General features: G+C 42.7%; 1 protein-coding gene across 2 annotated transcripts; it reads left to right on the top strand.

The window, feature by feature from the left end:
* The first annotated feature begins 3,042 nt into the window (after nucleotides 1-3,042).
* On the top strand, nucleotides 3,043-21,949 carry atp6v0a1a (ATPase H+ transporting V0 subunit a1a). Of its 2 annotated transcripts, XM_028985976.1 has the most exons (22): nucleotides 3,043-3,140; nucleotides 4,640-4,795; nucleotides 4,886-4,964; nucleotides 5,075-5,172; nucleotides 5,423-5,551; nucleotides 6,350-6,432; nucleotides 7,164-7,290; nucleotides 7,439-7,521; nucleotides 7,632-7,725; nucleotides 10,911-11,123; nucleotides 13,070-13,220; nucleotides 13,877-14,016; nucleotides 14,135-14,301; nucleotides 15,271-15,361; nucleotides 15,465-15,583; nucleotides 15,669-15,885; nucleotides 15,974-16,081; nucleotides 16,172-16,279; nucleotides 17,811-17,828; nucleotides 18,226-18,343; nucleotides 20,126-20,297; nucleotides 20,831-21,949. In XM_028985976.1, the coding sequence occupies exons 2-22, from the start codon at nucleotides 4,679-4,681 to the stop codon at nucleotides 20,922-20,924; spliced, it is 2,526 nt and encodes an 841-aa protein (XP_028841809.1). In that variant the 5' UTR covers nucleotides 3,043-3,140; nucleotides 4,640-4,678; the 3' UTR covers nucleotides 20,925-21,949. The 2 variants fall into 2 exon arrangements, with proteins under 2 accessions (XP_028841809.1, XP_028841810.1); XM_028985977.1 differs by lacking the exon at nucleotides 17,811-17,828.
* The last annotated feature ends 1,386 nt before the right edge of the window (nucleotides 21,950-23,335 follow it).

Raw genomic sequence — 23,335 nt, 5'->3', positions numbered from 1 at the left:
AAGATGCCTTCAGGTTTCAAGTGATTTTTAGGATTAGATTTGTTCAGGACCTTAGCATTGCAGTAGACACAGATCAGTCAGTAGATTATTAGTGTGCTCTCAATTAATACCTGTAATTAAACAGGAAATATATTTTCCCAATACTATACAAAGCAACAAGAAGTTACCTTTTAAAACATTTTAATTAAATCAATAAATATTGATTTTTTTAAATAATAATTTTCCTTATTTTTACACATAATTGTAAAAGTATGTCTTGATGGGGCAGTGGTGGCCTAGCGGTTAAGGAAGCCGTAATCACAAGGTTGCCGGTTCGAATCCCGGTCCGCCAATCAGAAGGTTGCCTGTTCGAATCCCGATCTGCCAAGGTGCCACTCAGGTGCCTCTGAGCAAAACACTGTCCCCACACACTGCTCTACAGGCACCTGTCATGGCAGCCCACTGCTCAAAATGATAATCACTTCACTCTCTCAAATCAATCAGCTCTCTCAAAATGATAATCACTTCACTTTCAGGTAAAGAATGGGTGGTGGGAGGAAACCTGGAAGAAACCCGGGTCAACATGGGGAGAACAGGCACACTGTCCAAACAAACTGGAGCCCAGATTCAAACTGTCCACCTTGGATGTGGCTATGTTGATAGCCGCCCTGCCACCAACCGCTGTGCCACCAACTAGTCATGTATCGTGCTACAGACCTGTTCAGGTCCAAATACCTTACGCAGCCACTAGATGGTACTGATTTAGAAAAATCTCTCACACACCCAACACTCACACACCCTTCACTCACAGTCCTGTCACTCAGGGACGTTGCTGCCGGGAGCCCATCCCAGGACACCGGTTGCAGCTGGTTGGGAACTCACCCAGAACGGGGTGGACATGCAATTTAGAGTCGACAGTGCACCAAGTGTGCATGCCTTTGGATGGTAAGAGGAAACAGGAGAGCACGAAGTAAACCCGTGCCGACACAAGGGGGGCTTGCAAACACCACACACCCAAAGCCTTGTAATTTACTCTGCAACTAATCCAGGGTAAGGTCTATGGTCTGTGAATGTCCTACAAAAATCCTAAATGATGAAGAATGCAAACAGAAAATTGTCTCACATAAATGTTCTTTTCACAACAGGAAGAAAATGTTCTTTACAAAGATTGCTATAATGTGGCATTATATGTGCCTATATCTATATGGTTTTACATTAAAGGCACAGGAGATATTCTTGCTTGTAGATAATATGAACACAGGCACACGAAAACGATCACGTTAAGGTGCTTCTGCATTACTTTGTCTGTGAGACATTCTTTAGCTGCATAGCGTAAGGTCAGAAATGTAGCACTTGTCCATGAGGCCTAACAAGAATGGCTTCTCTATGGGGAGATTATGACACATACACAAGGGAAGAAAGTGTTTAAGGTGTTTGGTAGATAATGTATTTCATCCTCAACATAAATACTTTTACACAAACCCCACTGCATTAGAACTTGAAAAGTACTTTTTTGCCTCCAACATACAGTGTGTGAGGGCACATTTAGAAATGTGGGGTTCACATTAACATTTTCAGCATTCATCAGACGCCCTTATCCAGAGCGACTTACAACCAATAGTGACAGGGAAAGTCCCCCCTGGAGACACTCAGGGTTAAGTGTCTTTCTCAGGGACACAATGGTAGTAAGTGGGATTTGAAGCTGGGTCTTCTGGTTCATAGGCGAGTGTGTTACCCACTGTTACTCCTGTACATTAAAGTGCCTAAAAAAGTGCTGTAGTCTATCCCCCTGGCCTGTCACTAGCACAGATGACACATGGGAGTATGTCATCATTCACAGCTTTTTAAAAACAAATATTATCATTTTTATGATTTAACTCACAACAGTCACAGCAGACAGAGAAAATGGAGAGAGAAAGAGGGAATTTGAGGAGAGAGAGGAGAGACAAAACGAAACGGAGTGGAAAAAATAAAACGAATAAAAATTTTGGAGAAGGGGGAGGGTAGGGAATGAACACCGACAATCTGCTTCGGTAACCTGCTTAAACAAACAAACCACAGCAACAACCAACATCTGTATAAGTCACAATAGATGATGAATATTAAATGTAAAAAAGCACACAGTACTAATAATAGAAAAGATGTCCTGATCCACCACACTGCCACTAGTTTTCCCCCATGAGCCTTCAGACTGCTGACCCCCATCCGAACACACACACAAACACTGCTAACTGACTGTACTCCACTCCTGCGCTTTACAGGGGGCAGTGGTGGCCTAGTGGTCAAGGCAAATGGACCTGTCATCAGAAGGTTGCCAAGGTGCCTCTGAGGTGCCACTGAGCAAAGCACCGTCCCCACACACTGCTCCCCGGGCACCATGGCTGCCCACTGCTCACCAAGGGGGATGGTTAAAAGCAGAGGACACACTTCGTGTGACCAATGACAACCACTTAATTTTCATATCACTGTCTCAGTGATATGTTTTAGGCATGACAGCCTCATTCCCTGGAATTCTGTCAATGCTAAATTTTACATATATTAAAGTATATACATATTTCTTATTTTTATATGCCTACTCCGTGTACATATGCTGCACTATGTAAATACTCAAAAGTCAAATTCAACTTTATTGTCATCTCACCATATACAAGTGACGAGATTGTGACGCTTTGGGGATTCATACTGTGGAAAAAGACACACACACAACACAAAACATGTCAAAGGGCATTGTGCACGACCCATAATATAGTATGTATGTAAATATGGAAACTCTTATTTGAGAAGTGTCTTATTTGTTTTTTGTTTTGCTGTAACCGGAGATTCGTCGTCTCGTCTTTCTGTATACTGCACTCTATATACTGAAATGAAAAGGTATTCTTTGACTTTGAAGTACTATAAATAAAACGTTGCAATGTTTAAGCTGTGTCTCTGTAATCAGACATGTTAAACAAAAAGTTCAACATATCCCTAGCATAAACTCAGTTATGATTTAATACACACAAACTAAGGCACCAGTCACGTGACATCAGGATACTCCCCCACAGGTAACTCCGATCACGTGACCAAGAGGCCTTTCCCGTGACGTCACCGCGGGCCGATCAGCTGATCTTGGACTTGCGGAGGCGGAGGAGGGCGAGCTGACAGCTGGCCGCCGTTTCGCAGTAAGTAGTTTTATATGAATTTTAATATTCGCCCCGCTCGCCGCGGCAGTCGTTATAGTCCCCCCTCCTCCTCCTCTTCGCGGTTTGTTATTGTTGTGAAATCTACATCTATGACGCGCCAGACTTGCTTTTGCTGCTCCGTGTTGCACTTGTTGCCGATAAACCGCAACTTGATCAACTCCTGCCGACGGACTCGACTCTCGGCGGAAAGCCGACCCAGACGTGTTTTAGATGTTAAAGTCTCCTGGTCCCCCCCCCCCAGACACAACACGCAGTTTAGCTACTTTTTTCTTGTCAGTTTTGGTCCCGGCGCACTGGCTCTACAAGCTAGCGTCTGATCGGCGGTTCAGTTTGCAGTTTGACATTTTCCCCTCATAAGTACTTGTAGGTCAGAGTGCCGATCCATGTAAACAGGAGGGCAGGTTTAGCCACCATGCTAACGCAGGGCTAGCAGGGGCGCATCTGGTCGCAACCTGTTGCATAATGGATGGGATCTACCGTTAATGTCGGCCTCTCCGTTTACACGAACACTTAAATATTAAACTGCACACGGCTCTGTCGTGTTTTTTTTTTTTTACCTATACGAGTCTACCTATCTCTTTCACCGTCGTCGGTAATAAATAAATAACTAAAAATGCTGAGCGTTGCATCTCTCCGCAGTCACGGTTGTTTAAGAGCGCCAGTGCATTGGTGTTAATAAAAGAAACGAATTCGAAGCCCGACCGTGGCCATGTACCTGCTCCAGCAGGTCACGTGGTCCGTCCTAATCCACCCCACTGTAATCCTCTCTGCTGCAGAGGCTTTGCGTTTTTCTCCTCAGTGGTTCGCAGGCATTCCTTTGTGATTAGGCTTTTGTCATATGTATTATGTTAAAAAAAATCTCTCGCAGTTGCCGTCCCAACTTCGAATCCACGTCGTTTTGCAGAGTCGCGAGCGCGGCAGGATTTGGAACATGAGGGGAATTCAGGAATTTTAATAACAAAATCAGGTTTGCTTCCCTCGCCACACTCCGGTTAATGGACAATGTTGAGATGTAGCTCAATGTTGAGAATGTGCCTCATTGTGCCTCCCTGCCGGATGAATGACCAGAGGCTCTAGCTCCTCTTCCGTCAGGGTCCAGAAAGGATGAGCATGTGCTGGCAAGCTGTTTACTTGTGATTCTTTATTTATTATCAGATATTTGAGCTATTTTGACACGTGTTGAAACATTTGCGTTTCATCCATTAGTCTAGTGGCGTTGTCATGCTGTTCCAGAATATGATCTACTGCATCCTTCTCTCTGTATGAATTTGTCTTTAGTGAAACTGGGAATGTTTTGACATTATTTCAGAGCACAGCGAGTGTCGAATTGGCCCCTCCTGATCTCACACAAAATTTCTGGTTTCGAGGAGAGATCACATACTGGCAAACAATGTGCCAAATGTGCCAGACCCTTTGTGGACCTCAGCAGGGCACGTCTGGCTGTAACAGACAGATCCTCAGCTCGTGCTCTGTTGCAGGCTTCGTCCAGAGCGGAGAACCCCGAGTACTCTGCCACCATGGCCGAGCTGTTCCGCAGTGAGGAGATGACGCTGGCCCAGCTCTTCCTCCAGTCAGAGTCGGCCTACTGCTGTGTCAGTGAGCTGGGCGAGATTGGCATGGTGCAGTTCAGAGATGTAAGTGCCTGTGCCGGTCTGTTCTATAGACATGTGATGGTTTCCCAGTGACCTCTCATCCTGATCACTGATTTCTGTGTGGACCTGCAGTTGAACCCCGATGTGAACGCATTCCAGAGGAAGTTTGTCAATGAGGTGCGGCGCTGTGAGGAGATGGATCGTAAACTGAGTGAGTCCCTTTTTTGAATTTCTTCTGTCTTTCATTCCTTTCAGGCAATAAGGATTTTAATAATTACAAATATAAAAATGTCATATATATTTTTTTTTTTTTTAAATCAGGGTTTGTGGAGAAGGAGATAAAGAAGGCAAACATTGCCATCCTGGACACAGGAGAAAACCCAGAGGTTCCTTTCCCTCGAGATATGATTGACCTGGAAGTAAGCAAGATCCGGAAACCTCCTGCATGAAGCCTTTTCTATTCACGGGATTAAAGGCACAATATGTCTAGCTATTTGGTGAATTTGTGGGGGGTGGGTTCACAAATGATTATGTCAGCAAACGAAACCAATTCTAGTTAGCATGCAGACTTTAACAATGGCAAATATTCAACACATTCTGCTTAAAATTTCATTTGTGTGAGTCATTTTGCACCCTTTTAACTGTGACAACTGTTGCTTTGACTGCCAGGCTTCGTTTGAGAAACTGGAGATTGAGCTGAAAGAGATCAACACCAACCAGGAAGCCCTGAAGAAGAACTTTCTAGAGCTGACTGAGCTCAAGCACATCCTGAGGCGCACACAGCAGTTTTTTAATGAGGTGACACATGGGGGTCTGTGAGCTGCCTACACTGACATGCTTCTCTCTTTTACTCACACAGCCATGATTCCGTGGTCGTTTGTTGGGCATGATAATTGCCAGTCTAATCCTGTTCCAGTCATTCAGGTTTACATCATGGTGTTTAGTTACTCATCTTTATAAATAGCGTTTCATTTCCCTGATCTTCGGCTCTTTGTCCCTCAGCACCTCCTTAGGACCTGTTTTTCGCCACAGGGTCCAGCTGTCCCGCCTTATTGCACATGTGACTTCAGCACGTTAAAGCTGCTTATACAGGCCCTACCGAGACATGTTATAAGTGAGCACTGCTGGCATTTCTACTGCCTGACAGTTACAGAGTTAAGCGTGCATTCAGTCTACTTGCAACGCACACACATGCGAACCGTGCATTAGAAGACTATGAAAAGACTAAAATTCTGACACCTTTCACCATGTGAAGAGTTTTCAGTCACACATCTTGCGGGGTGCTATTTGGAATTCACCCGGACTGGAGCGGAAACTGAATCGGCTTTTGTCTACTGTGTTTGTTAGAAATAGAAAAGCCTGTCGTGTCTGTCCCCTGAACCTGCTTTGCTACTTGATGTTTGGTGTTCATACTGGTTTTCAATCTCAATTATTGAATGGGCCATACTTAAGATATTAAACCCAGTAGTTAAAACTGTAATCCTGCACACCTTAGACCAAATTAATGTTCCTATCGATTTTATTCTGGTGTTACAAATGAGCAAAAATAGCTTGAACCTCTTCCCCTGTGACGGTCCGTTTCCACCTCCTGAGCAGATGGAGGATCCAGCGCTACTGGAGGAGTCCTCGTCCCTGCTGGACCCCAACGAAGCAGGACGCACTGCCCAAGTCCGGCTTGGGTTAGTGACCTCAACCTCTATCCTTTTATTGTTCTCATACAGAAATAGAACATCAGCCAGAGAGATTGTTGTGAGTGATTGTGAAAATGTCACTTTTAAAGTTTCTATGCATACTTGTTTCCCCCCTCTGGCAACCCACACGCCTAAATCAGGAAGCATGAGGCTCAACAAGCCATTCACATTTTTAACCCTTTTTAGTTTCAGCTCCTGTTACATCAAATAGTACGTCTTACACGTTGTGACTGGTTGGCTGCAGTGAGTGAGAGTATAATGGCAGATAGAAATAGGAATGTTGTGTGAATTTGTTTAGCCTCAAGCTAAAATGAGACTAAGGGGTGACCTGATGTAGGTATACCAGATTCAAACATGCTGAAATAAGACGTTTGGATCCCATTTAGACCAGAGTTGAAACTCAAGAACCCCTGATCATAATCAGACAGTAGTGAGGGAAGACTTAGAAGAAATAGCATCTTTGCAAAGCATGTAATTAGGATTTGCCGGAGGGTAAATCCTCGTAAATTTTAAGAAACAGAAGGTCAGACTTCTAAAATAATCACAAAAATCAGGACAGGAACAGGAAGAAGAACATTGTCAGCACTAATTTGACTGGTTTAGTTCAGTTTTTGAAAACATCACTGCAAGGGATTTTTATAATCATTGTTCTTAGTGTAATAAAGATGAAGAATGTGGTATTTATTGGGACAATGTCGGCTTATTACTGCACCCTGCAGGTTTGTTGCTGGGGTGATAGGAAGAGAGCGCATACCCACCTTTGAGCGCATGCTTTGGCGAGTCTGCCGTGGCAATGTGTTCCTGCGCCAGGCAGACATTGAGGAACCCCTGGAGGACCCTACAACAGTGAGTGCAACATCCAGTTCCCTATCAGAAAAAAAAAGTGGTTAGAACACTCCATGCCATACAGACATATTACACGTTTAAAAAGAAAAAACATCGTGATGTGTCAGTTTGTTGGCAACTAGTTCCACCATGTTCCTTTTTTCTTCAGGGCGATCAAGTGCACAAGTCTGTCTTCATCATCTTCTTCCAGGGCGATCAGCTGAAGAACAGAGTGAAGAAGATATGTGAAGGGTGAGGAACATGTTTAAACGGGCTTAGACATGGCCGAGTGTGTGTTTTCACCTTAATGAAAGACCAGCCGCAGCACGTGAATGGCCCTAACAGCATTTGTCTCTCCCCAGATTCAGAGCATCGCTCTACCCCTGCCCCGAGACCCCCCAAGAGAGAAAGGAGATGGCTGCTGGCGTCAACACCCGCATCGACGACCTCCAGATGGTGAGACAGGCCCTACTGTCCGCCGCTGTGGTCACTCCTCTGTGTGTGTTGTCAATGATTTCCAATTCTGCATGCCTCACGTGACAAAGTCTTTTGTTTTATGGCGCTTTGCAGTGGATTAATATGTAGCTGGGGTGTTATACATGTTCTTCATGCTTTCGTAAGCCACCGCGTCGTGCGCAGCGCTCTGCTCGGTGGTGTACACCGCGGCTGACTAATTGGTCAGGGGCAGAAGGGTCCAGCAGCTGCGGAGGAAACCTGATCCTTCACCCGTGTATTCTGCATCTCGCTCCTGTCATTCGTCCTGTGTACTCAGCTGTCGGGGTGTGTGAAGCATATCTCTTACTGGAGATAAAATCTACTAATGCTCCAGATTTTGTTTAGGCGCTGCACATGTGAGGTATAGGCCGTTTTTTTAATCCCATGCTGAGTAATCTTCCCAGTTTTAGTTCGTTTAGTTTAGTGTGCGCGCGCGCGCGTGTGTGTGTGTGTGTGTGTGTGTGTGTGTGTGTGTGTGTGTGTGTGTGTGTGTGTGTGTGTGTGTGTGTGTGTGTGTGTGTGTGTGTGTATATATATATATATATATATATATATATATATATATATATAAAATTTCTTTTATGATTGCACAATGGGGGTTCTGTGTGAAACAGTAGTTCAATACATGGTATACTGTGTATACGGAATTGATATTCAGAAAATTGGCAGATCACAGAAATCGCTACGTGCTGCTCTGTGTGCTTAAAGAAATCCAAGCATGCATACCAGCGTGAACCGTGTGTGAGCCGTTCCTGCAACTGACTCCGGTGCTGAAAGGGGCTGCGGTTACAGGATTACAAGGAGGATGTCCGAATGGAAGAATTTAATGGGCGTTGCTACAGAATTAATGCTCGAATTGAATTAATAATGATAAGCATGGCCAATAAACATTGGAAATCGAGTGCTTCTGGTAGCTTTTGTGGCTGCAACAGAAAATACTGCAATTCTGAAAATATAGCAATAGCAGTCATGAAGCTAAAAAGTCAAACATACTCTTTCTACAAGTAATACTACACTTTTCTTCTATTGGATTGTTCATCATAGTCTCCATATCCGTCTAATCTAAGAATATTTTTCAAACTACTCCTAGCCATAGTCTTGTTTGATCTTGACCCCTGTGCTCAGATTGGATGGACAGTCCCTATAGCCTGGGCTCTTGCTGGGCAATTCAAGAACATTCACATGCTGTTCCTGAAACCAACCTTGTTCTTATTTTTGCTGTGTGCTTTTGCTCATTGTTGTTGCTCATGATGGTGCCACCACAATTCTTCACTGTAGGGATGGTGTTGAGCAGTGCCTGTTTTCCTCTAGACATTTGAGTTCAGGTCCAAAAAAACAAGAATACTTGTGTGCTTTTTGGTAAACTTTTAGTGAGAATTGGCTTCTGTCAAACTACCATAAAGCTTAGATTAGTGTTGTGCATTAGCTATGGTTTAGTGTATAGATGGTTCTCCAATCTCCACAAAGTAACTCTGGAGCTCTGCCTTAGTGAACATAATAACAGGCTGAGTCACCTCTTTGACCAAGGCCCTTCTTACTCAGTTTAGTCAGGCGGCCAGATCTAGGGAGGTGAGGGAACCTGGTGGTTCCATACCTCTTCATTTTCCAAATAAAGGAGACCACAGTGCTTTTCAAACTCTTCAATTCTGCAAGTGTGCCTTTCCAAATCTTGCTCCGTCAACTGAATTTACCACTGGCGGTAGCACCTCGAGGATGATCGGTGGGAATCAGATGCACCTGAGCTCAATTTTCAGTGTCAGCAAAGTTATTTTGGAATAAGATGTGAAGGGGTTGACCCTTCCAGCAAATGTGTACATTGTGCACCTGGGCTTTGACCAACAAGCACACCTACAGATTGTGCTAAGAGCACCAGTTCAGTCCTCCTGAGTGTGAGAGCCCAGATCAGAGCATGGGGGGGGGGGGCATTAAGATCAACAGACAGATGATCTGCTCTGATGCCACATAGCAGCCGGGAATACTTGCTCACTGTTTGTGCTTGGTGTTTGTCCGTCGCTATGGGGCAGGCACAGCGGGTGAGGGGGTGGTTGTGAAAAGTGGCAACACTGGGGGCTCATTGCGGCAGACTGCGGGGGAGAGGGCGTACGTGAGAGCTACTTCACTGCCAAATGTCTGTGAGAGTCACTATACAAGCATTTAGAGCCATGCGCCTATGTTTGATGAGAAGGAGAGGAAGTGCCCCCTCGGGTGCACAGATATTCTCAGCCTGCCATTTGGGACCATAAGTGTCTTCAGTGTGGGTGGTGTTATTATGGGCATTACATTCAGATGGGTACATTTTATTTGGTATTTGGTGATCACATGGGCACCCTTTTGTAGATATGAGTATTTTTCAAGCCTTTCCTTGCCAAAAGTGGGCAAGATCAAACAAGAATAAGTGGTATTATGGACATTCAGTACATTTTATCTGTTTTTTTTAATTTGGTGATCACATGGTCATAGTGGAGTATTGAGTCATCTTCATTCCAGCTCTCAACTTTTCACTGCAGCCTATATTAGACAAGCAATGCATTCAAGGTTACAGCATCTGTGCACAGATGTAGTAGTAAGTCTAGGTAATGTCTGGATCAAACAGGTGCTTATACATTAGATATTCTGTATGTTTGATTCACTGGATACCCCATCAGAATGCTTGAGATAAGATCCTGTCCGTACCTTTGATTATAGGGGTGCATTTTGAGCAAAGAAAATGGGAGTGAAAAGGAAATAGAGGTGAAAGGGAGGAGAAGGACAGAACAGGATTTAAATGCAGATTTCTGTAAATAGTTCTCATAGTTGATGTTACATGAACAAACATGTCTGTTATGGCACCACAGAAATACGGCCTTTTCTATTCCTGAGCAAAGGTCAAGTGAATGTACATTTTTCTGGATTAGAGCATCAGATGCTGTAATGAGACCACATAAGGGAATTTAATCTTAAAGGCAGAATACAACAGTTCAAATTACAAAAAGTCTTTGTAACTTATTTTTATATGTGAGCAATTTGAATTATTTTTGTTGCAAAGTGGACTTCACAGTTTGTTACGTTGTGCTTGACTTTATTTAGGCGTACACTATGGTGTAAATAGGATGTCTTCATAGTGTCTTTTGCTGGGTTTACACTGTGTGTTTGCTGTGTGTTTCCAGGTGCTGAACCAAACGATTGACCATCGGCACAGGGTCCTGGAGGCAGCAGCTAAGATGGTGCGCGTGTGGTTCATCAAAGTGAGGAAGATGAAGGCCATCTACCACACGCTCAACCTCTGCAACATTGATGTTACGCAGAAGTGCCTCATCGCTGAGGTCTGGTGTCCAGTTTCTGACCTCGATTCAATCCAGTTCGCCTTACGCAGAGGAACAGTGAGTCCTTCCCAAACCCCTTTTCATCAACAGCAAACCGGTTCAAAAACCAGTTTTTGTTTGTTATTGTTATTGTGAAACACAGCAAGCACAGCACATGGTGACACAATGAAATGTGTCCTCTGCACTTAACCCATCACCTTGGTTTGCAGTGGGCAGCCATGACAGGCGTGTACTGTGTGGGGACAACTTAGCTGCTAGGCCACCACTGCCCCAGTAGAATCAGGCGCAAACCAAAACCTGATGTGATTCTCTACCTATTTATACCTTTTTTTTTTTTTTTACTTTTTTACTTAATCTCTGCACCATTAGAATATTTTATTTTAGATGATCATGTTCATATGCCAAGTAAAACTATAAATACGCATGCTGGTGGTGTCTACAGAGGTTAGCATGGAGGTCGCCGTCCCATGCTGTCAAATGGAATGCGCTCCCAATAAATCACCCATCTGCTGTTTTTAGGCATTCCCCAGTGTATGAGGGGGTGAGTCCGTTCACTCTGCCCCATACACCATCGCTGTGCCGTCTGTGCTCACCTCACAGGTCAAAGAAAGGTTTCACCCACTGGAGAAGTTTGCCCACCCCTGGGCTAGGGGAACTCATGTTAATGTTAAATAACCTCTCACAGTGAAATGTTCAAAATAGGGGACCTTTAAACTAACGTAAGTTTACTGCAATTGTTATAATCAGGCCTGCTGGAAAGTGTCTTTTTAACCCTTCCCTAAGAAAATCACTACATAAAAGGCATAATTTACAGATTGCTGCTTACTATGCCTCTCAGAAGTATGTCCATGTTGAGTCATTTGGAACACTTTGCATGTGCCCTTTGACATTACTGTGTGAACTTACAGCAGGGTGTCAGCATCTTGAAAGGCTGCATTAAATGAGGAGTTGGGTCTGCCGTATCGGGTAGACCATTTTCCAGTGAAGTAGCCACTCACACCAGCAGGCTTTTACACAAAGGGTTCATTTCGTTACTACTGCTAATTATATAGAGAATGTAAAAAAGTACAGACCCACGTGTAAGTATGATAGTTAGCCAACCTGATTTGACTTGAAAACCATTAAATTAGGGCGGCTTCAAACTTCAGTCCTTGAAACAAACGCTGTGTGTGTGTGTAATATATATTTTTAAATATTAATATATGTATTGCTTGCTTGCGAGAACACTAAATGCCCTGTGAAACAAACTAATCAAATCCAGGATGAAATTCAGTTCAGTTAGCTTTAAATCCTCGTCATTGTTTGATTCACCTGTGCATTGTGAGCACAAAGAAATTGTAGTAGTGAACTCTAAATATGATATTTTGTGCTCTTTCAGCCTGAAAATCATGAATCTGGCAATACAGCACTGTGCACCTAAAGAAGCACCAAAACCTAATTTGAATGACCAAAACCTGAAAATTAATGCAACTTTCTGTTCCATCCTAAATTCAGAAATGTTTCCTCTGTTGCTGGAAAAAATAAATTTTAACAATAATGGAAAATGAAGTGAAAACACTTTAATATAGTGAAATTCTACATACATTTTCCTGCGTCAACAGTGTTGCACAACCCCTAGTAGAATGATGAAATGCATCAAAAGGTCTCATCTTTGCTGAAGTGAACAATAAAGAGAAACAATTGCTCGTACACAAAGTAAAAACAAGAAGAACCGAGTCCATTTTTTTGTTGGTCTACATTTTGGACCACTTTACTGTAGATGTCTGCATTCACTGCTAGGTTAATCCCACTGCGTAAAGACAGCATTTTAAAGGCAAGGACGTGAGAACAACAAATCTATAATTTGTATATACTTTCAAAGAAATTAAAATTCATGGCAACAAAACTGCAGGCAAATATGTTCATTTATATCCAGGTCACAGAATCTCAATATGAAATGCTGACAGATGAAAAACAGTCGTAGAAATGATTCATAAACTGCTGTTCCTTATTCCTTTGTTCAGGAAAAGAGTGGCTCTACGGTCCCTTCCATTCTAAATCGGATGCAGACCAAACAGACGCCCCCCACCTATAACAAGACCAACAAGTTCACTTCCGGGTTCCAGAACATTGTGGATGCCTATGGCATCGGCACATATCGTGAAATGAATCCAGGTATGCAAGTCTCATCTTGCTGTGTTGTTAACCAATCATGAAAGCTCCATGCCCCTCACCAGAGCAGTCTGAATCACAGGGTGTGTTTTATTTCCTCTCCTTCTTCTAGTTCTTGCTCAGTTGGAGCGAACGGTCATACCCCTGAAATTGGCTAAACTGATATCTAATTAATGGACAGCAAAACATTGTGATATTTTACATGGTGATATTGTATCGATACAGGTACATCAAATATCATTATTTGTATACAAATTAACTCCACTGGGTGGAGCTGTCGAGCGTTTTCTTTAGCGAGGTCAGCAGAGATGAGAATCAGCCTCCACTCCTGTAGATGGCGCTGTACAGTTAGGCACTTCGAATTACTGCTTGGCGTTTCAGGCTGATTGAAATCACAAAACGTGACACAGTATCTTGTATTTCAGCTCTGTTTTTACATTTTCAGAGAACTGTAGAATATTGCTAAATGTACAGTATCACCATATATTGTGATATAATTGTATTGTGACCCGTGTATTGTGATATGTATCGTACATATCGTGAATACACTCCCCTGGTCACTGTTGAATTGTTTAAAAAATGTTAATCTGATTTTTTATTTCACTGCACTGTCCCCACATGCTGTTTTTATCCATTGTCTTGAAACGGTCACCTTCCAGCTCCATACACAATCATCACGTTCCCCTTCCTGTTTGCCGTCATGTTTGGTGACTTTGGTCATGGAGTCCTCATGACCTGTGCTGCGCTCTACCTGGTACTGAGAGAAAGTCGCCTTCTTGCCCAGAAAAATGATAATGAGGTACAAGACCCCCTTCATTCCACTCCTTGGTCATCCTGTTGCATCATGTCACACACATCTTCATTCTAAAATCAGGTCATCTCTGTCACTCTGATTTGTTCCTGCTTGTTTGTGATAGATGTTCAGCATGATGTTTGCTGGTCGCTACATCATCTTGCTGATGGGAATTTTCTCCATCTACACCGGGATCATCTACAATGACTGCTTCTCCAAATCTCTCAATCTATTTGGCTCTGGCTGGAGTGTCAGGCCCATGTTTAAAGACAGAGGAGGTGCCAACTGGACGTGAGTTGAGGGTCTAATACAGTTCTTGTTACCAATTCATCTTGTAGTCCATTAAAAATATGAATATATTTGGAAAATTCAAAAAGGTAAACATGCCAAGATATGGCTTCTAACTTCTGAAAACAAATTCTTAAAAACATTATGTGCTCTGTAATATTTTTGATCTTTGTGATCACATTTTTCTTAAAAAAAACTGTTCCTGCTGTGCTAAGGGTCATTAAATTATCTATATTTTATATGTTTCTTTCTTAGGATGTTCAGATTACTTCATATTAGTCTTGTTTAAGCACTAATTTACTGATGTAGCCACATGTAGCTGAATGTTAATGTCAGTGTATTATACTGATATTTCATTTGGCTGTTGTGGACCTGTATCTCAAAGCTAGGCATGTCTATCTGCTAGTGTATTTTCCACAAAACCTATGGTAGCCTACCCAGCTGAGATTTCACAGATTCGAATGGTGGGGCTAAATGATATTTGTGGGACAAGTAATTGATATTGCAGTATATCATGTTCCTTTGTTGGGTAAGACTAAAATGATTAATTGTTTTTTCACCTGACAGCAGTGATGTTAAAAAAAAAATTAAGAAACATTAAAAATTAAAATGCTTTAGTTATACACATAATTATTGCATCAGGAAGAACTGTGCTTCGAGGTATCTAGTGTCACCAGAATGTTGTTATATTGTCATCAAAGACAACATATTGGGTCAGGTTTCCCTTCATGTTTTAAGACTACTCCCAGACTAAAAGCTTTTTTTGAATGGAGAACTTTATTGATGTTTCCTTTTAGTCTATGACTAGGTTTACCGACTCATTGGGAAATTTTGTATCACAGTTTATTCTGCAATTTTCTTCTCATAAAAAATATTATTTTTTTTCCAAAATGTTAATGATAACTATGTGGATTACATTATCTCAATTATGTTATGTTGTGATTGGACATATGTAATTAATTTTTTTTGCAGAGATGCTACACTGCATGAAAACCGCATTCTGCAGCTGGATCCAGCAGTGAAGGGCGTGTTTAATGGCCCATACCCAATTGGCATCGACCCGGTATGTGAACTCACTTCACCATCTTAGATGCAGAAAAATATATCCATTTCATTATTCAGATCCTTCAGATGTCAGAGTGATCTTTTTATCTCTACGTCCGCAGATCTGGAACATTGCCACTAATAAGCTCACCTTCCTCAACTCATTTAAAATGAAGATGTCCATCATCTTGGGGGTCATTCACATGTTGTTTGGGGTCTCTCTCAGTCTCTTCAACCATCTGTACGTTTACATCTTATTTTGTGCCGATTTTAAAATTCCGCTTACAGTAATTACCAACATTCTGCTTTTATTTCCTTCTCTGCAGGTATTTTCAGAAACGAATTAACATCTTTCTAGGCTTCATTCCGGAGATTGTGTTCATGAGCAGTCTGTTCGGCTACCTGGTGCTGCTGGTTTTCTATAAGTGGACTGCTTATGATGCAAAAACGTCACAAGCAGCTCCCAGTATTCTAATCGCCTTCATCAATATGTTCCTGTTCAACTACAGTGACCCAACCATCAAACCACTGTACAGAGGACAGGTAAACTTTCATGCACAGCCCTTCCCATGAGAGCATATAAGGTCACGATGCATCGGCTGTAAAACTATTTTATTTTATTCTTATGCAGATGATCGTCCAGTCTTTACTAGTGGTCATAGCCTTGGCTTGTGTTCCCTGCATGCTTGTGGTGAAAACCTGGCTTATGCGTAGACAGTACCTATGGAGGAAGAATTTGGTAAATTTCATATACATATGAAAATATATACAATATATACACACACACACACACAACTTTCTAAAATATGCCTTTTGACCATGTGCATAGGGAACACAGAACTTTGGTGGGATCCGGGTTGGCAATGGACCTACAGAAGATGAGGCAGAGATCATCCAGCACGACCAACTTTCACAGAATACTGAGGAGGAGAATGAGGTGAGACCCTGAGACCCACTACACTCACTCATCTCAACCCAAACCTTGAAGCAGAATGTCTTGCAACTAAAGTAATTAAAATTTCAAACTGTAGGTTTTGTATCTGTTTGCATAGTCAGATTATTTTTTGTTAAATTCACAATTCAAACACAATTTCATCTCAAGGCCATTGCGCATTATCTCACAAAAAGCATTGTATGAACTTGTAACAAAGTGAGGAATAGAAGCTATGTGCTATTCAATATCCATGAATAATACACCCAAGAGCCTGAAACCCAAGCCTGTGTGCTCCTCTCCTTCTAGAGTGCCCCTATTGCCTCAGATAGAGGTGTCTCTCGTGTTTTTATTCACCCTGCTTCCTGGTGTCTGATTAAAAGCCATAAAAACACAGTGTTTTACACTTTTGTGTGTGCGTGTGTGTGTGTGTGAGAGGATAAACAGGAAGTAGGAAACTCTGTTGTTTTGTATGGCTCAAAATATCCTGTCTGTAGCATGATGATTGACTTTTATTGTTTGTCATTATTGTTCAAGGCGTTGATTCATTAATCCAGAACTGTCATTATTGCAGCACATTATGTCTTGAAATATAAAAAACCCAATATAAAATATATTTTTTATAACGTGTATGATCATATTCCTGACATATTTTTACTATCTACTATAGCTTGCAGTCCAGTGGATGAAGGTCATTGTTGTGGAAATCTCAGAAGTTCTAAGTCTGTATTAATCATTACACTAGAGCATCCTTTTAGGATCTGTGTGTTAGTGTAGGAGTAACCACCACCAGCTCTATAATCTCCTGCCGTAAGTATCATGATGTCTGACCGTGTCACAGGGTCAGTGTTCCCACTAGTACAGTCAAGAAGATGATCCATTTAATTGCAATATGGGGATGTTTTTTACTTTTCACATTGTTCATATAATTTAGTTTTCTCTAATGTAAAATAATCACCAAAAGAAACCCATTGTAAATCATGTGATTAAGTCAGGCTGTAGGCCTGTGAGGTGTGACATAGTAGCAACTATAGACCAGTATCATAGACATGAGCTATATGTGCCTCAAATCTAGATTTACAATTTTTGTTGCTGCCACACCCTATCAGAATAATAATAGTAAAAATCTCACTCAGAGTTGTTCTAATCCACTGCGTGTTTAACTGAAGGTGTATGAGAATCTGGAATTTAGATAAAATACACAGGAGGGAGTATTATTTAGGTTGTGGACCACCAAGACTTTAGTCACCTTAGTCCAAGCACATGATTGGCTTTATATGTTCCCTTGTGCTAAGGATTCATCCTATTTTTATTCAGGATTTGCTTACTATGTCTCTGTTGTGGTCCACCACCTAAGTAATATCCACTCATCGGTGGTCCATTGGACAGAAACCGAGGCCTGATGTAGAGGTATCAGAAATGCTTTCCTGGTCGCTGCCATGAGCTCTGTTCACTCTCTAATCACTAACATCTCTGCTTTTCTTCAAATGGTCACTAACAAAACCATAACCGTCTGTGTGTTCTAATTGTTTTCAAGCCATCCGAAGAAGAAGTGGTAAGAGAGGAGCACCTTTGTATGTGTCTGTCTTTGTATGTGCTTTCGTGTGTATGCGTATGTGCTGTGCTGTACTGCTTGGGTGTATGTGTGACGCTCAGTGTTGGTGGCTCTTGTGGTGGTGTTGGGCTGAGGACTTGCTGACGTACGGCAGGTTTTTATACGTCTGTCTGAAGTGGGTTGGGGGTTAATTGAAGGAAACACAGCAGCAATTGGCTGTTCAATTTTTGACAATTTTAGTGGGGGTGGGGGGTGGGTTGGTAATTTTCATTGATGTAGCTGATTAAGGATCGGTGTAAGGGGAAGAGGGTCTGAGGCTGATCGGGGACCCAGCAGGGACTCTGGGGTCTCTCTTTCACCATGCTGACTTGCCCTTTCCTCTTCTGTCTCTTTTCAGTTCGACTTTACAGACGTAGCTGTCAATCAAGCCATACATACCATAGAGTACTGCCTGGGCTGCATCTCCAACACCGCCTCTTACCTCCGCCTGTGGGCCCTGAGCCTAGCACACGCTCGTGAGTCTTACAGCAACAACAATACACACATTCCTCTCACTCATACATAAAGCACATAGAAATGACACGCAATCGTGGCCAAAAGTTTGAGAAGGACACAAATACCGTTTTCCACAAATTCGCTGCTTCAGTGTTTTTAGATCTTTTTTTTGTCCGTTGTTTCTGTGGTGTAATTACAAGCATTTTATAAGTTTCAAAGGCTTTTATTGCCAATTACATCAAGTTTATGCAAAGAGTCAATGTTTGCAGAGTTGGTCCGTTTTTTATTTATTTATTTATTTATTTATTTTTCAAGACCTCTGCAATTCGCCCTGACATGCTGTCAATCAACTTCTGGGCCAAATCCTGAGTGATGGCGGCCCATTCCTTCAAAATCAGAGCTTGAAGTTTGTTAGAATGTGTGTGAGCCCTGAGCCATTTAGTTCTCACTTTGGCCTTATGGTACGGTGCTCCAACGTGCTGGAAAAGACATTGTTCTCCACCAAACTGTTCTTGGATGGTTGGGAGAAGTCGCTGTCGGAGGATGTCTTGGTACCATTTCTTTATTCATGGATGTGTTTTTAGGCAAAATTGTGAGTGATCCCACTCCCTTGGATGAGAAGCAGCCCCACACATGAATGGTCTCTGGATGCTTTACTGTTGGCATGAGACAGGACCAATGAAAGTGAAGTGATTGTCATTGTGATACACAGCAGCACAGCACATGGTAGCGCTCACCTTTTCTTCTCCGGACAATCATCTCTCAAGATGCCCCCAACAATCCGAAAGGGGCTTCATCAGAGAAAATGACTTTACCCCAGTCCTCAGCAGTCCAATCCCTGTACTGCAGAATATCAGTCTGTCCTTGATGTTTTTCTTGGGGAGAAGTGGCTTCTTTGCTGCCCTTCATGACACCAGGTCATCCTCCAAAAGTCTTCGTCTCACGTGCGTGCAGATGCCCTCACACCTGCCTGCTGCCATTCCTGAGCAAGCGCTGCACTGGTGGCACCCGGATACCGATTTAATCTTTAGGAGACGGTCCTGGCGCTTTCTGGACTTTCTTGGGAACCCCGAAGCCTTCTTCACAACACTTGAACCTCTTTGAAGTTTTTGATGATCCGATAAATGGTTGATTTCGGTGCAATCTTAGTAGCAGCAACAGCCTTGCCTGTGAAGCCCTTTTATGCAACGCAATGATGACTGCACGTGCTTCCTTGCAGGTAACCATGGTTAACAGAGAAGCATCCAGTCTGCTATTCTAACTCAATCAGCATGACAGAATGATCTCCAGCATTGTGTTAATGAGAGGATCACTGAAAATATCCTTCTGTGGCAGGACTGAAATGAAGTGGAAATGGGTTTTTGGGATTATGTTCATTTTCCTGACAAAGAGGAACTTTGCAATTCATCTGATTGCTCTTCATAACATTCTCAAAACATGGCCATGACTGCGCTTCTGAATTAACAAACATAACCCATGAAACAACAACACACACACACTCTTCTCAGGTAATTCATACATACACACTCACCACCTCATATGTGGACATTGCAAGGTATAAAAAAAAAACATTTTAAATGAAAACAAGCATTTGCTCACCCATATTTTTATCTGTTTGGGTAAATTTTTCTTTTTGAACATTGAAATGTCCACCTCTTTATGTGATTTACATCACGTCCAGCACCACACCATACCCCATACAAACCACAGGACATGCCCTCAGAAACACCTTCCATGTGAGAAGAATAGAGAATGAGAGAACGATTGCACTAAAATGGCTTTATTTTTTTCTAATGTGCCAGAGCTGTCTGAGGTCCTGTGGAACATGGTCATGCACATTGGTCTGTCTTCGAAGAGCTTTGGTGGCTTTGTGGTCCTGTCGCTTGTCTTTGCTGGCTTTGCCACGCTGACTGTGTGTATCCTACTGATCATGGAGGGCCTGTCAGCGTTCCTGCATGCACTGAGGCTGCACTGGTAAATATTCACGCACTCACACCGTAAACACAAGCCCATATTTAGTGTCTTCAGCTGTCACCTCCAGACACTCAAACTTAACCTGTTGAATTTATTTTGTAAGCGCCTACTGCCAAACTATGAACCTCAAATCCCAGTGTGCTCTCAGAGATGCTCTCCCGCGCCCTCTGCTGGTTGTATAAAGAACCCCCCTCAGCCTGGTTCTGACTGAAAAAATTCACATAAATGTTCTGAGAGATCACAGATCAAGACTCTCAGCTAATCTGAAACGACACCATCAGTCTTCACACGGCAGAAAGCTGCAATCAAGTTAGCAAAATTCCTTTCCCAGAAGAAATGTGTCAGTTGAATGGCCACTGGGACACTTGTCTGCAACAGAGGGCTTTAAATAGAGGGGGAGCTCAGTTACAGCGTGAAGAGGGGGGTGGGCATTGGTGAGCCTCACACTCAAGGAGTGTCTGGTTGTAATTCTAAACTCTTTCATAACTAATTTACTATTGACTAATTTTCTGTTGTTGTTGATGTTGTTCCAGGGTGGAGTTCCAGAATAAATTCTATTCCGGGCAGGGCTTTAAGTTCCTCCCCTTCACCTTTGACAGCATTTTAGAGGGGAGGTTTGATGAATGAAACCAAGCAGTTGCTGTCAGAACCATGTCTGAATTAGCGATTTACCACAACTCTTGTCTGCTGCGATGTGGACTTAACCATACGTTTGGTCCGATTTCCTCCATTCCTGAAAACTGGGATCTTCTTTTTCTGCAAATCTCTGTTATAAAGATCTCTGAGGTCTTCGTCCTAAATGATTCTGTTTCTCCTTGTTTTTAAATCCGATAATTTATTACGTTTCCTGTCCTGTAATGTAGTGTTTGTCCTGTCGATTAACAGTTTCCCCTGAATAGAAGATGAAATTTCTCTGTGTATATGTATACAAACTCTGCAATTTGCCAGAGATTTTTTTTTCCCTCCTGCGATCTGTTATGAAATTCCAACAGAAGATCTAGCAAACTGCCAAACTGTAGCTAAACTCCTTTACCCAATCTGTTAAGAAGCTCAGTGCAAAATGTTTTTTTTTGTGTGTGTGTGTGTGTGTGTGTGTGATGCACCTTTAGCACAGCTTAGAGATAAACTTGCACTCGTAAACCTAACTTCTGCACAATGAGGCTATGGGTTCATCCTAATAATTTCACACAGTGCCGCTTTTTGCAGAACAACATGCTTGAATCTGGAAATCCCTGCTGGATCACAGACGGCCACACTCTCCTGACTGAAGGGTTAAAAGGGATCTTGTTCTCACGACTTGAAATGCGCTCTGCCAGTGACATTTGCTCTTGTAATCTCCTGTGAAACCATTCCTCTAAATCGATAGTTTTATTATTATTATTAGATATTTTTTTACTTTATAAGCAGGAGGCCTCAAAAATCCTGGAAATCATAGATTGTTACTGAATAACACTGTCAGGTTGAGTACCGATACACAGATTACTGATGTTTCTGCACCTTTTTATAGTTTACAACCGAAAGCCCATTGGATTGCAGGTGTTAAAATCCTGCCATTGTGAAGATCAGTGTACGGGTCTTGATGTTATTGTAGAGTTCTGTATATGTGTGGTTTTGTGAATAAAGGGGAAAATAAATGTGTGGAAATACCTGAATAATTTGGTATAAATCTGTATACATCAGGGGTCACCAACCCTGGTCCTGGAGGGCTTTCATCCTGCACGTACCCTCATTTATCTCCTGGAAAGAACTTAGCCGTGCAGGGCAGGTGCCCACCAGGACCAGGGTTATCATGAATCGTGAATCAGCAGAATGTAAAACCTTCATCAGTGGTTGTCATTGTGATATACAGCACACGGTGCACAAAATGAAATGTGACCGGCACGTGAGCTCCAGAACAAGGGCATGGACCAGAGAGGAAGATGTACTAATCAGAGGAAACACTTGGCGAAGAGATGCATCAAAACATGATGAAGATGAAGCTTTTAGACACTGGTCAATGTTCTGCTGTGAAACCTTGGAACCTGGGCTCCTTGGCACCTACAGAGATGGTTTGGGGAACATGTGAAGAGTGTTTGGTGTTGGCCTGACCCCCGATCATGTGGTGGAAAAATAAGTCTGGTCTTCTAGGACCTTCTAAATGCTGTAATTTGACGTTAATGTTCCGGATAACACTAAACACAACCCATGTCTTGTAGGGTTGCCATCTTCCTCAACCCCAAATGCGGGACACTTTCTTGCAGGTGCGCGCAGAGCAGCCGAACCCCGGAAACTCCCGCGGCGCCGCAGTGCACTTTTTATTTAGATTTTCCAAACACACGATGAGTTTTGAGTATCGCCGATACCAACCAGAATTTTACGTGGTATCGGATCGAATAGGAAATCCGGGTTATAGTACACCCCGAGTGGAAACTGCTCACGTCCAGGAGCAACTCGGGAAGGCAACTGGAGCGCTGCATTATGGGATCTGTAGTTTTTGTGTTCTCGGCGCTTTATATCGCCGGGAAATAATAATAATGTAGGATGTAGCACCCCTGAACAGCAACGTTCGCACGAGTTTCAAATTCAAAACCACCTATATTGGAAACCCCTAATGTGTTGAGTTGCTTTTGTGGAATAAGAGAGATCTTCCCAGTAACAGGCTGGTCCATTTGATATCCAGTTCCTTCTCTCAGGCCTGACTGGAACCACCTGGCGTTTCGTTTCTAGTGATGTTTTTTCGGTCTTGTCTTGGCCTCAGACAAGGCGTTCTGGATGAGATGAGGGGAAAAAGAGAGAAAACAGCACATCTTCACAGAACAGCATTATTATTCAAACGCAACCAGTCAGACGCATCTGTTTTAAAAGCGTTACATTGTAACATTTCCTCAGTGGACACTGGCAGTGCGTCACAGTCCACACACCTTACACGTCGCATCGTGGCGAAGTGGCCGCAGAGACGAAGTGACATGAGCCATGGCCCGGGGCGGTTTCACGGCCGTCGCCACAATCATTTGGTTTTAAACGTTTTTTCTAGCTTCTGTCTTCCATTTGTGCCTGAA

Source organism: Denticeps clupeoides, chromosome 7 (assembly GCF_900700375.1).
Source record: "Denticeps clupeoides chromosome 7, fDenClu1.1, whole genome shotgun sequence".
Lineage (NCBI taxonomy): Eukaryota > Metazoa > Chordata > Actinopteri > Clupeiformes > Denticipitidae > Denticeps > Denticeps clupeoides.
The sequence above is the reverse complement of the archived record's forward strand: the minus strand, read 5'-3'. Positions and strand labels throughout refer to the sequence as shown.

What these genes read in the sequence shown, in the direction of transcription:
- atp6v0a1a (XM_028985976.1), top strand. Translation starts at nt 4,679, where the DNA reads ATGGCCGAGCTGTTCCGCAGTGAGGAGATGACGCTGGCCCAGCTCTTC. An exon ending in AACCACTGTACAGAGGACAG is followed by an intron (nt 15,886 to 15,973) that starts GTAAACTTTCAT and finishes ATTCTTATGCAG; the next exon opens with ATGATCGTCCAGTCTTTACT. An exon ending in ACCTATGGAGGAAGAATTTG is followed by an intron (nt 16,082 to 16,171) that starts GTAAATTTCATA and finishes CCATGTGCATAG; the next exon opens with GGAACACAGAACTTTGGTGG.